The 15,302-nt window shown below is 37.2% G+C and overlaps 1 protein-coding gene across 1 annotated transcript in view; it reads left to right on the forward strand.

The window, feature by feature from the left end:
* The window catches only part of LOC123870449, a 102,182-nt gene that overhangs the window by 57,861 nt on the left and 29,019 nt on the right, over nucleotides 1-15,302 (forward strand). Inside the window, exon 2 of the mRNA XM_045913766.1 lies at nucleotides 13,836-14,745. Within this exon, the coding sequence (XP_045769722.1) occupies nucleotides 13,914-14,745 (832 nt within the window). The 5' untranslated portion in view covers nucleotides 13,836-13,913. The remainder of the gene's footprint in view (nucleotides 1-13,835; nucleotides 14,746-15,302) is intronic.

The following is a 15,302-nucleotide window of genomic DNA, read 5'->3' on the forward strand; positions in this document are numbered from 1 at the left end:
CAACTTTGAGAACATTATGGATACCTCAGTCAAGTAGTTTTCCTCGCGATGTTTTCCTTTATCGTTAAAGCAAGTAATATTTTAATTGATTTACAATTTGTGAATTTTAAGTTAGGTAAGTATTGTACATTCAGAAGTCAAAAGGCTCTGACAGACGAACAGATGGACGGACGAATGGACAAAATAATACAAACTCACTCAAGTAGTCGGAGACCGTCCGCTTCGCTTCGTTCGGTCACTGAGAACATCTGCAATTTCGTGATAACTTTCAACAACGGACGATGACAATGCTGGATTATCGTAGTACAGTGCCAAGCCCAGCGATGCTTATAATTAATGTCTTTGTTGGCATTACCCCAATGATATTGTTACAATACTAGCAGTTATTACCATTAATAACATTGTGGCTTTGTATTGTTGCCTTTAATTTATCTAATCTTTAGTTTTCCTTCATCCATCATCATCAGACTTCATGCATTATTATCAGAAGTCCACTGCTGGGCGTGGGGACTTCCACATGCCAAGGTCTTTTGCCGCCTGAACCCAGCGGGCCACCTCGTTTGATGTCGTCTGCCCATCGTACTAGTCGCGAAGTTATTGAATTAAATAAATACACATAAACCTGTCTCTAAATAAGTAAATAAAAACATTTTTTATTCAATTAAACTTTTACAAGTACTTTGGAATCGTCAAATGCATCTACCACTGGTTCGGAATCTTTTCCTATCGAGAAAAAGCAACGAGAAACTCGGCGGTTGCTCTTTTCAAATATTTTATATGCAATATTATGCCATGTATAAAAGTAATTGAAGACCCGCGCATTGCTGGAGCGAGCTGCAGGTCAAATCCACGCTCTTTTATCATATCCTCAATTGTATTAGGTATTTTATGCTTTTTTCAGAATTATATTATTTTTAATAGATTTTTATACTTGTGTAAAGGCATGTCCAAAATTGATTGATTTCCAAAATTTTTCAAAAAAAAATGTTTAAAATATGCAAATTCCACAGACTATAAAATCCTCCACTCTCTCAAGCAATGACAAAGGATTTGATGGCTTTCAATTTATTTCACCATAAAAAAGCGGCGCATTTGGCGGCTTACAGCTATTGGCCAATAAACTGGAGTCCCGATTGGAAACAATCCAATCCTTTACAGCCAACGGCATTGCGTCGTAAAATTGACTTCATTACACCAATTACCACTATATTGCGTCTACTTGCTTTAAATTACTTACACTTCTCAGAACGCCTCTATTGCACATAAAACTATAGGTAATTGGACAATTTCTTAACTATACGAAAGTTAAAAAGTATAAAAAAATCTATACTTATATATAAAAGGAAAAGCTGACTGATTGACTGACTGACTGACTGATATATCAGCTCAAACTACAGGCTCAATTTCAGGCTGAAAGGCATGCTGTTATCAATTATGACGTAGACATCCACTAAGAAAGGATTTTTGAAAATTCAACTCCTAAGGGGGTAAAATAGGGATTTGAAATTGTGTTGTCCACTCGGAAGTCGCGGTAATAAGCTAGTTGAATATATATTTGAAAATTTCGATTGGAGGAAGCTTTACAAAATTCAAGGGCAAAACCGTTTTTTTTTAAATTGAAGTCAAACTTCTTGTAACTCAGTAGTCCAGTCGTTTGGTAGTTTTACCTGGAAAGTTTTCCGGAAGTTTTAGTAGTTTTATAAATTTCGACGTGCACTTTTCATTTTGCCATCTAGCTTTGCTGCTTACCCTGCCATTTTGGAAAATTGACTTCCAGTACCTACCTACCTACCTTGTGATTTAAAACTTGGTGAAACAAAACAGCGACACTGAAAACCGACACACACACACATCTATAGAATATAATATTCTAAGAGAGAGAGTACCAGTGGAGGGGATTTCCAATACTGCGTTTTCCGGTGTGAGGTTGTCAGTCTAGCACTTTGGGACCCCAATGCCCTAGCAACACGCACTGCGAACGTAATGCGAACGTAATATATCAGCTATTTTGAATTTTAACTATCGAATGCGAACGTAACATATCAGCTATTTTCAATTTTAAATATCACCGACACCTAAAAGCAAAACTGGAACGCGTACGTCAATTTCCACAATTACCAAACGCGCGGCGTGTATCAGATATCAACAGCACATCCGATCCGAGCGGTCTAATTGGACATCCGATTGAATTTCAAACTGGCACCACTTGTTTGCACGTCTCTCCACCCCGACGCGACAGTCTGGCAGTTCCGCACAAATTCCGTACGACTGCTAATAATCTCAAAATAAACTACATAACAACATATTCATACACATAACACTTTATTGTAGGCTGAATTGTTTTCATTAATTCTTATGGACTGAGGCCGTGAGAGCAAGATTCTCGTTATTTTATAAAATTTGATAGTTTCTATGCGCATTGTCTCCAAAACAGGGAGAAACGATCAGCGACTATGAAGATTGATTTGTTCCTCCCTGTGTTGGGCACAATCCACAGAGAAAGTTTCAGCTTTTATGAAGTTATTTACCATTATTATTAAGTATCAACAAACTAACACATTGTCCTTTTGTTTTCATTACTCCTTCGGAGCTATATTTCTTGAAATCCATGTACTAAAATGTGATCGAGCTTTCAAATTACATAGTTTGTCCTCAATAGTTGTATATACCTATAAGTGGCGTGTCACACAGAAAAAGACTATGTACCTATTATGCGCTTTGTGAACTTGCTATACTTAATTGGTGCACTGAAATAGAATATAAGTATTTATATAAAACAAAAAATATATAAATAACGAAGACCTGTCCTTCACAGGCTCTTTTTAACCCCCGACCCAAAAAGAGGGGTGTTATAAGTTTGACGTGTGTATCTGTGTGTCTGTGTATCTGTGTATCTGTCTGTGGCATAGTAGCGCCTAAACGAATGAACCGATTTTAATTTAGTTTTTTTTGTTTGAAAGGTGGCTTGATCGAGAGTGTTCTTAGCTATAATCTAAAAAAAATGGTTCAGCCGTTTAAGAGTTATGAGCTCTTTTCTAGTTTTCTTGTAGAAAAGAAGGTTAGATAACCGTTAGGTTCATAATATTATGTCAATAGACAAATGTCAAGCTGTCAAGATGGACGTTGTCTAAATACCTAATTATTTATTTGAAAATGATGTTTTGGAAAACTCAAATACTTTGGATCGTCGGGGGTGTTATAAATTTTTAATTTACACTTGTTTATTTTGATTTGAATGCTCTTGCGGCCTCCGTGTTTCCTGCCACGTGTAACCTAAATATTTTCGAACAAAGTAAGAATGAATTGGTTTTTCTTCCAGGCAAGCGCGCTCCAACCTAGACCTCACCTATCACGCTATAAAATATGTGGGTAATAATTAAATAAACATTGCATAGGAGTATATAGTAGGAAGTCATAATTCTTATGTATAAAATAGAATTGTTTTTATTTTTGACCCAAAAAGAGGGGTGTTATAAGTTTGACGTGTATATCTGTGTATTTATCTGTGGCATCATAGCTTCTAAACTAATGAACCGATTTTAATTTAGTTTTTTTATTTGAAAGGTGGGCTTGATCGAGAGTGTTCTTAGCTATAATCCAAGAAAATCGGTTCAGCCGTTTGAAAGTTATCAGCTCTTTTCTAGTTTCTGTAACCTTCAGTTGTCGGGGGTGTTATAAATTTTTAATTTACACTTGTAATATATTTTGATGACCTTTGTAACCGCTGTGGTGTTATAAGTGGGTACATGTTAGATCATGTAGATTTTTCAGGACTTTTAATAGATTTTTAAATAGTGATATTTTTATCCGTACTTGCTCCCTTGCTCTAGTGGACAGCCACCATAAAGCCAGCTAGTCTACAGACATCAAGGGCGTCTCACTGCATGTATACGCTGTGGTATCGTCATATTATTCAATAATCCTGAACCCGATCTCGATTGGCACTCAACGATTCTAGAACCAGTTTGATTTGCTGTGGGCATGATTGCTTTGTACATTTTAGATACTGTGATATTCCGGAGACAATGTCGACGTAGTTCGTATCGGATATCACTCTTTGACCATCTTGGTTGTTGGTTTAAATTAAACATTGTCTTGGATATCTATGACTATTTAACTTAACTTAGTACTATTAGTTAACTTGCTCAGTAGATCTGATCATCAATTTAGGTTTAAGCTGTGATTAGCTATGTTTTCTTCTCTTCGCACATTCTAACAATTTCAATGAATATGAAAGAATCAGTACACTTTTTACAAATACGGTTCGGCCAAGTCCTAAACAATAAAATTACGATCATTTTATATATATTTTTATCGTAATAAAACCTAGTTTTGATAAAGAAAAATGGGGACGAAAATACTATTAATTAATATTTTCCCAATTTTCTCCATGAAAACCACTGATTGCAATGTTGTATGTAGTACGTTGTTAGTGTACTTTACTGTATAGCAAATGAAATTAACACGAATACACAGCTGTCATAATCTAAACTAGAAGATTCAGTCAGTTTTCTTATAAACTCCTTCGATGATTTGAAAGTGTATTTATTTCGATCGTTTTCACACTTCGAAAATCCAATTTTAAAACAAATCGTAAGTAAACTCTACGAGCGGTTTACCAGAATACGTGCAGTGAAGATAAGACGGGACGAAAAATATAAAAATATTCCTGGAATATTTCTACCGAATAAATATTGTATGAGAAATATTCTTATTACATTTTCATCTTAATGCCCTGAGTTACTGAGCAGTTTGCAGCCTGCGGTGTAACATTTTACAGGGTCTTTTGATCAAATTTGAATAAAAATGTAAAATAGTTTATAGGAAACTAGAGGATGCCCTCGACTTCGTCCGCGTGGATTTAGATTTCTATAGATCCCGTGGGAACTGTTTGATTTTCCGGGATAAAGAGTTGCCTATTTCAATTAGGTACAGGGACGCAAGCTACTTCGGTACCAAATTTCATACAAATCGGTTAAGTGGATAGATCTTTAGGATCCAGCGAGAACTCTTTGATTTTCCGGGATAAAAAGTAGCCTATGTCCGTTCCCGGGATATAAGCTAACCGTGTACCAAATTTTGTCAGAATCGGTTACACTGTTGGGCCTTGAAAAGGTAGCAGACATACAGACAGACAGATAGACAGACAGACAGACTACACAAACTACTAATGTACCCTCTTAGAGGTTGAATTTCCAAGAATCCTTTCTTAACCGATGTCTACGTCATAATAGCATTCTGCATACCAAATTTCAGCCTGATCCGTCAAGTAGTTTGAGCTGTGCATTGATATTTGCCGTGCTGAATTCCTGTTTGTTTTCCTAAGAAGTATATCCATAGGTACTTATATTATAAATGCAAGTGTGTATGTCTGTCCGCTAACTCTTCACGTCCTATCTGTTAAACCGCTTAAGACGAAAGACACTGAGATAGCTGGCATCCTAAGAAAGGACATAGGCTACATTTTGTCCCGGAAAGAAAGATTTTGATTGGATATGCCGCCGAAAGTTTTGTAGGTAGACTAATGAAATATTTTGTTTTTATTTTTCAGTTTCGTTGTTTTTTCATTATCATTGTTATGACAATTTTTATTTATAGGAACAGAAGTACTCGCCGCCAGCGTTTGCCCGCTATTTACCTTCAATTTGCAGCGTATGTTATAACGAATTGTGTTATCATGTTATACCACGAGTGAGGCTTAAGATATAAGAGTTAGCGTATTTTTTTGTCCAATACAAGTTAGTCCTTGACTCACCTACACTCTATCTACGGAATGAAGTTAGTATAGGGCTCTTTTACGTGATCCCATACAAATGACGAGTCACAGGGACCCACTGAATATATGTGACGCAAAACTTGCGTACGGAAGTCCCTACTAGAGATCTATATCCAGCAGGACATCTATTGGTTGATGATGAAAAAAATGAAAGTATACAGACATCATTTTATTCTTTATTGTGTTATATTTTGTTGAGCTAAATAAACTTTTATTTATTTACTTGTTTTATTTAATTTACTCTGAACTGAAGAGAATCGGTAAGTTCTCATGCCTTGTACCACACGATGTTTATCAAGGTAGATTCAATTCTATTACGGATTTAATATGAAAACGTAATACAAGTTGTCTTACAAAATTGATGTTGTTGTGATATTTTCTGAGATGGTTTTCCACAAAGTACCAAGGTAAAATGAAGACTTGTATTTTTCAATCAATTATGATTCTGATTTTATCCTCATTAAAGTAAAAAAAACAGTACATTTGTGATGTATTTATCCGTCCTTAATTATTATAATAAACTAGATAGGTAATGCCTGCGACTTTATCCATGTGGGTTCCCGTTTTAGATTTTTTATCCTGGGGGAATTCTTTTGTTTTACGGGATAGAAAATATCCTGTCACACGATCCAGGTCTTAACTACATATATCCACGCAAAAAATCACGTTAATATATTGCTTCGTTACTTGCAACAAACTAAGGAACAAACACACTTTCGCATTTATTAGTAGTGATATATAAAAGTCTGTTAAATATTTAGCATAGAGATAGCATGTAGTTTGGAGGCATATGATACTTTTTCCGCGGTAAATCAAAAATATTCCACGGCATTTATATAAAACTTCACAGGAAAAGCTAGCTATGGAAAAGTCGATATGTCTATATTCTGTAAGTTTGTTACCTGTCGTTTCACGGTCCATCCGGTTGACCGATTTTGATGAAATTCAGCACAGAGATAACTTACATTCTGAAGACAGAGATAGGATACTTTTTAACACGGAAAATCAAAGAAACCAAAGAATCAAAGCAAAGATAAAGTTGCGAATGAAAGCTTGTAACAAATAAATTATTCTGTTACATGATTGCAAAGTCTCATGATTGTATCGCATTACATAATACAGCTGTCGGATCGCAAACTTTATCCCTGAAAAGGGTTTCTGTGTCTGAATTAACGGATAGTTTCCGTGGCAATGGAGTGACAAGCTATCCATCCCTGTCTCAGCTCTGTTTAATGCGATTCACTTGTGAGTAGGCTGACCAGCTACACCACACTCATTTTCGGGACTATCTTAAACATCAAGATAAAGTTTAAAGGGGAAAACAAGTTAAAGGATGCAACTGACTATCGATGATTTATAGATACTTAACTGTATAGTAAAACTAGCTGATGCCCGCGACTTCGTTCGCGTGGATGTAGGTTTTTTTTTTTAAATTCCCGTGGGAACTCTTTAATTTTCCGGGATAAAAAGTAGCCTATGTGCTAATCCAGGGTATAATCTATCTCCATTCTAAATTTCAGCCCAATCCGTCCAGTAGTTTTTGCGTGAAGGAGTAACAAACATACTCACACACACACACACACACACACACACACACACACACACACACACACACACACACACACACACACACACATACAAACTTTCTCCTTTATAATATTAGTGTGATAGTGTGATGTACACTGAACTGTGCAAACTATCGGACGTAAGTAGCGGACGTAACCTTGGACTGTCCTTGAGCGCTCGGACGTCCGAAAGTATTGTATTCTGGCCGCAACGTCCCAAACGACTGTGCACAGTGCACAATTATCCGTTGTGGCTGACAGGCGTAGCTTACGGACGCGTCCCATAGTTTGTTAGATGATCTCAAAGTAATGATTTTGAAATTTCGCCTCACAGTCGCCATATTGTTTTTTTTTTCAAACAATTTGTAGCCAATGTCACTCGGGATGATATAAGGATTGTAACGATATCCTATATATTCAACAGTGTTAAGCCATTTAGGAGTTATGATGGGATAAAAAACTCACGTCCATAGATAGGTGTAACACGAATTTTGAAAATATTTGAAAACTCTTGTTTTTGGGCAGTTTTACATGGCTCGTACAAGACTGCCCAAGTCGTTCAGCGAGAGATTCACCAAAAGTCCGCATTTTTCAAAAGGAAATCCCGTAAAATCCGGGATGCTAAGAAAAATAGAAACCCTACTTGTGAGGTTTAGAAAACCGCTATCAGTCTTCATCATTTATTTTTTAACGCGCCGCAGCAAAGGACAAAAAGTAAAAAGGATTCTAGTTGGTTATCTAATGGTTTCTCGCCTTTTTATTACTTTTACGGTATCTTTATAAATCTGTATCAAAAAAAGTCGTCACTTTTTAGAGTTCCGTAAAAAACAAGAAACAAGGAACGCTTATACTTTGGCCATATCAGTCTGTCTGTCCATAGACTTAGTACTACAAGACTCAGAAACTAGTACCTGTGCTATTATGAATTCTGACCTAGTTACAACTAGAAAGTTGTAATTCGGCATGGGTATGCAAAGTTGTAAAATAAAATGTAGAAACAAAATTGATCCCTCTTAACGCGTAGGTAAGGTACCTCCTACACGTAGATTGACTACTGACCTCGTCCACAAATTAAAAGCCAGCGTGCTATGGAGCAAGTTATGTTGGGTATCTCTCTCAGGGACAAAATCCGGAATGAGGAAATCCGCAGAAGGACAAAAGTGATCAACATAATATAGTATAAGCTTAAAAGACAAGCTAAATTGGCACTGGATAGGCCGTCTGTCCCAGTGCTGACGGCTGATGGGGCAGACGTGATCTGGAGTGGAGACCACGTACCTATTTTTTATTTTTTTTATTACAATACTAGCTCATTCCCACGACTTTGTCCGCGTGGACTACACTTTCAAACTCCTATTTTATTCCCTTAGGGGTTGAATTTTCAAAAATCCTTTCTCAGCGGATGTCTACGTCATAATAGCTATCTGCATGCCGAATTTCAGTCCGATCAGTTCAATAGAGCTGTGCGTTGATAGATCAGTCAGTCCGACAGTCAGTCAGTTAGACTTTCCTTTAATATATTATAAGCCTCAATAGCTCAACGGTTATAGGAGCGAACTGAAATCCGAAAGGTTCAAAGGCGGTTCAAACTCCATCTGTTGCACAAATTGTCGTACTCCTAGCACAAGCTTTACGCTTAGTTGGAGGGGAAAGGGTAATGTTAGTCATGATTAAAATGACTATTTTAATCATGATTTTTGTTTTTATTTTATTAATCAATATTTTTTTGGAGCAAACTGAAAACCAGCGCTGAGCATTGCCATCAATGCTCGGCCATGCTGAGTTTGCGGCCTATTGCTATTGTTAGTTTTTTATTTTTATAGATTTAATGTACTTATAACATATGTTTGTCACTAGCAATAAGTAAGCAATAAAGCGTATTTATTATTATTATTATTATTACTAATATTCTTTTAAAAAAAATAGATTAGGGCTTTCCGGCAAAAGTGAAGATGTTTTTCAGAATTATCGGAAATTCTACCCCGTCACAGATTTTCAAAAGTTCGTCACAAGCGAAGCCATGGTGGGTTAGCGAGTGATAATATTATATTTCAAATTCAAATTCAAATCATTTTTATTCAAGTAAACTTTTACAAGTGCTTTCGAATCGTCAAAATAATCTACCACTGGTTCGGAATGCTGTTCCTACCGAGAAGAACCAGCAAGAAACTCGGCGGTTGCTCTTTTCAAATGTACAATTTACAATAATATGCCAAGTTAAGTTAACTTCCGTAACAAATTACAGGCAGGGGTAAGTAATGTCGGCTCTACGCAGCTACGCCTAGTTGAGCGGCGATAAATTTATCTGCGGCGGATGCGTAGCACCGCGCAAGGTGAGGGAAATTGCGTTGGAAAGCGGATCCAAGTTAAATATACCTAGCTTCTACAACATAACATTCTTCTTTGTCGTGTCACTCTTGACAGAGCGGTCGTGGTCATCATGAAGCAACATAGTATTCGTCTGAATAGAATAGAATAGAATAGATTTTTATTCAAATAAACTTTTACAAGTGCTTTTGAATCGTCAAATAATTTACCATTCTATTCTATATTCTACTAGATGATGCCCGCGACTTCATCCACGTGGATTTAGATTTTCAAAAATCCCGTGGGAACCCTTTGCTTTTCTGGGATAAAATCTAGCCTATGTCGATTTTCGGGATGTAAGTGATGGATTTTCCCTACAAACCATAAAAATTGGTTAAACTGTTGGGCCGTGACAAGCTAGCAGATAGACAGACAGACACACTTTCGCATTTATAATATTAGTATGGATTAGTATGGATAAGAGTGATAGCCTTGTGGTTAAGAGCTCTGCTCCTACTCGGGGGTCGGGGGTCCGTTCCCAGGCATGCACCTTTAACTTTTCAGAGTTATGTGCATTTTTAACCCCCGACCCAAAAAGAGGGGTGTTATAAGTTTGACGTGTGTATCTGTGTACCTGTGTATCTGTGTATCTGTCTGTGGCATCATAATTTTTTAATTTTTTTTTTTTTTTTGAAAGGTGACTTGATCGAGAGTGTTCTTAGCTGCAATCCAAGAAAATCGGCTTTATCGTTTGAAAGTTATCAGCTCCTATCTTGTTGTATGTAACCTTCACTTGTCGGGGGTGTTATAAATTTTTAGTTTACACTTGTAAAGCAATCAGATCTGTGACTGTAGTAAATAAAATGATGTGATGTTTTGTATAGCGGTAGTTTATGGGGCTAGAATTCATTAATAAAGAAAATCATTAAAAAAGTTACGGTTTTTCGAAATTTTTAACATAATAAATAACGTCACGGTGTACGGAAGGCGATCAATGACGTCAAATATTAAAAACGACAAATATTTTTCAAACATAAAAATATTTGGGAAAATACTCTATGCAGATTGGCAGAACATTACTGAGAACTCTTAAGCGTGCAGGTTTCCTCGCTATGTTTTCCTTCACCGACCTTCAATAAGATGGATACAAGAACTACTGATTCTTATGCTTCAGTAGGTACTTAGTTGCAAGATACGATAATATTGATGTAATTTAGCACAAAAGAATAAGGACGCAGCTGGGCGCAAAAATCTCATTAAGTGAGTCAGCAAACTCAGAAAGGGTCTAGTTGTAAGCGTGCGCGGTAGTTTTCTCACAGTTTCGCAATTTCCGGCCTTGTCCGCGTGATCGCTTCGACCGGATGTTGCTCGCGCCATTTGAACACGGCCAACCTAACTGTAAATAACCACTGATTTTATTGTCAGAGATATTTTTAGAGTTCCTTACCTCAAAAGGAAAAACGGAACCTTATAGGATAAGTTTGTTGTCTGTCTGTCTGTCCAACTGTCGTGTCTGTTAAGAAAACCGATAGGGTAGTTTCTGTTGACCTAGAATCATGAAAGACAGGTAGTTGAATTTAGCAGGTTTTGTAGTTACATCACAAAAAAATAATTAAAATGCGTTCATGAATAATAATAAAGATGACTATACCATATGGGGTATCATATTATGAAAGGGCTTTATTTAACTGTACATTCTAAAACAGATTTTTATTTATTTTTATGCATAACAGTTTTTGATTTATCGTGCAAAATGTCGAAAAAATATCCGATTAAGGAACCCTTGGCGTGCGAGTCGGATTCGCACTTGGGCGGTTTTTTTTCATAAATAATATTATTTATTTAATATTATTATGCCTGTTTTTTATGATTATAGCTAAGAAGTAAGAACACTCTCGATCAAGCCACCTTTCAAACAAAAAAAACTTAATTAAAATCGGTTCATTAGTTTAGGAGCTACGATGCCACAGTCACATAATATAACACCACTCTTTTGGGGTCGGGAGTTAAAAATTGAATTTTCCATGAAAAAGATAAGTTGAAAAGCGACGCGCGCTTTGAAAACATGACACACGAGTAAGGTTAATTTGCCAAATTGGTATACAGTCCAATCCAATCCATTAGTCTGCATGCGTTGACAAACGGCACAAAGACTGTACAAGAGCATGCCAATACGCTCCTCCGCCTTCCTCATCTTCTTTATTAAGAAATCGAATTTTAATAAAGGTATCGAATCACTTTGAGATCTTTTTTTTAAATATATTTGACTAGCGAGCCGCCCCGGCTTCGCACGGTTAGCTTATTACAATTTACGTAGGGAGCTCTTATTTTTTTGAAAATAAAATCCTTCAGGCCCAAAAAACTGGTAATGTGCGGTACAGCTTTCAAAAATATATGTTTCTTCTTTCTTTCTTCTTTCCTATGTCACTCAGGAATAATGAAGCTTCTACTGTTGAAATAATTTTTAAAATCGGTCCAAGTAGTTCCAGAGATCCAGAGTTCCAGAGATTACTGAATATACAAACAAACTCTACCTCTTTATAATATTACCTAATGTGTACAGAAGTCGTCCAGTTACAGTTTTATTATAAGTATTAAGTACTAGCTGACCCGCCCGGGTTCACCCGAGTAGAACTTTTGAAAATCGATCTTTTGATTTGATACAACCCCATGCCAGACACCCTTAAACTTTAACAATAATATTGTACTTTAAGGGTATCAGGCAGGGGGTTGCCACGACAAGTGCTGGCAATGCATGATGTGATTTCTAATACTATTCCGAAGATTTAATACGTGTTTGTTACCGGATATCTGCCAAAGCCACCATGATCATAGTCGCTGATTGTTCCTCCCTTTGTTGGCGACAATACGTAGAGAAACTTTCGATTTATCAAATGACGAAGGTCTGGCTCTTAAACAATAAGTATTTTATGAGCCACAAGCAGTTTGTTACGCGATTTATAAATTAAATTACCTTTTATTACTTTCACAGAAGATTCAGTTTTTCTTTTAAAGTACAAAATTCAAATTCTAGTCACGTTTACCGTTAAATGAAACAATTCCTTCGTTTCGAGGAAACCACCTTTGTAATATTTTACGGCGTCCCCGCGGACTCAAAGGTAAATTAAAGGCGATTTACCCCCACGTCGAACTTGCTCAAGTATAATTTAGATTTATTGGGACCGCTTGGGTACCAACAACTTAAATGGGGGCCTTAAAAACGGCTTAAGAACTTCTTACGGAATCCTATTCCGTACCTGATGGGTGCCAACGCAACCCTATTATGTTCCGGCCACATTAACGGCCAACAACGCCTCAACGGCGTTTCCCGTTAAACGTAGATGTAGCCACAATCAACGTACAACGACAATCACAATACCGTTTGGTGTTAGACGATTCAACTCAATTGGCATTAGACGTTAACCGTTCAAGTGTGGCCACTCTGTCGCGATAATTATGGCGTTGTTGGACATTGACGTTAACCTTAATGTGGCCGCACCATTACTAAGCCTGTGCTGTCCGTCCGACTGTTCGTTCATCTACCGTCCGTTTGTCTGTCTGTCCATTATCGGGTTATATGTAATCATATTTAGAGACTGCCTCTATAACAATAAATGATAATAAGAAACCAAGATGGCGAATTTCAAAATGGACGCCATGCAAATAAAATAAAAAAAAAAAAGTACAAGTAGGCAGTACGGAATGTGCAAGTCTGACTCACACTCGACTGGTTTTATATCTTACATCGAAACTGAATACCAATTCTTTCGAACTTGGATGGATCTGACTTAATCCGGATTCGTTACTTTTAAACTTTATATTTGTTTCGGCTACTACGAGCAAAGTTGTAAAAAAATGTCCTTTGCGTTGTACCTTAACGACTCATGCTGTATCTTCACTAATCTCTATTTTATCGTTTTTGATCGGCCTTAGTACCTAAGTCTTATTACGTAAACCCCAAAATACTCATCTCACGTCTCTGCTTATTATTTCTCATTGTTGTCATGGCCCATCCCATTAACCACATAATGGTAGGAGTTTTTTTGGGATAATAATGTGGTGAATTCCAGATCCATCCACATAATAATTGCGTTTACAGTTCAGTGTATTATTTTATACTGAGCGTATAACACAGTACAATTTTGTAATAGTGCCAAAATATTAATAAAAATTCTCCTTTGTTACAGGCAAGAGAAACCACAAAATTAAACGACGTCAAATCAGTGACTTAAACTTATACCTGAAGCTGACAGAAATACACGAAAATGCTGCACAGAACATCTTCCTCACGACGTCGTCGGGCTTCAAGAAGTGCAGCAACTTCACCCCAGACCAGATCACCAAGACCTTCCGCCCAGTCTTCCCGCAGAGCGTCCCTGGCAACAACAGAAACTGATGACGAAATAGAACCTGCTCCACCAAGAAGCCCGAGAGCCAGCCTCGCTCCAGACGCAGCTTTAGAATCATACCATAGAAGTCCTCGACACTCCCTAGTCCCTGAAACAAGATCAGCCAGAAACTCTATAACCCCCGACACTGCATTAGGAAGAAACACGTTAGGACCATCAAGAAATAACTTAGGCGTTGAACCAGCATACGGATCACGTTTAAGTCTAAACCCTCAAGACTTTAATCGAAGTCCAAGAAATAGTCTAACTCCTGATGTAACAGCTAGGAGTCCACGAAGAAGTTTGGTACCAGAAGGAACATCATGGAATCAGCCTAGAAATTCTTTGGTACCTGATGTTGGAAGAAGTCCACGACATTCCGTTGCAAGTATTCAGATTGATCCTGCTAGGAGTCAAAAAGAACTGGGTCCAAGTCCGAGAACTAGTCCTAGAGGAAGTATAGCACCTGATACGTTAATAAAGAAGGAATGCCCAGATATAAATAGGAGTCCCAGAGGATCACTTATTCCGGATTCCCAAAGAAGTCCAAGAGGCAGTATTGCTCCTTCTGAGAGGAGTGCGAGAGGGAGCCTGGCTGCTATTGAGGTTGATGCATCAAGAATCAGTCCCAGAGGAAGTTTGACGCTTACTTTTCAAGAGCCTTTAGTATCTAGAGAGAGGCGAGCGAGTGAAGACAGTCAAAATGCTGGTAAGCTTTTTGACTATTCATTTCAACTTGTAACTTTCATACCTCTTAACAGAGCTCTCTCCGTCACTTACTCCATACAATCGTAGTTCCCATTTCATTTGAATATTAAGCAACCAAAGTCCATGAAATTTTGCAGACATAGTCTAGAAACTAATATCTGTGTCTGTGGTGTTTTAGATTTTTCTAAAAATATGTAGTTTTAAAATTACAGGGGCTCAAAGATTTGTATTTTTCTTTAAAAAAAGGCACAACTTTGTGCTCGTTTTTCTAGACAACGAAGCAATTTAATGAAATTTGGAAAAACCACAGACCTAGAAAATTTAATGAATATTATGTAGTAAAAAAATTATCGTTATATATTTTATATTGTTATAATTATGTGGGAACTACGAAAACCAGAAATTACACCCAGAAATCTTGAAAATTTCGTGCTGTCTCGATTTGTGCAAGCGGGGTGGTGAAGTGCGGGGGACGACACATGAAACTGACAGAAACTGACAGTCTAAACACACGGGCCACATTTAGACTGCACCCAACTCCAAACTTGTCGATAGGTC

This window comes from Maniola jurtina, chromosome 12 (assembly GCF_905333055.1).
Source record: "Maniola jurtina chromosome 12, ilManJurt1.1, whole genome shotgun sequence".
NCBI classification, from domain to species: domain Eukaryota; kingdom Metazoa; phylum Arthropoda; class Insecta; order Lepidoptera; family Nymphalidae; genus Maniola; species Maniola jurtina.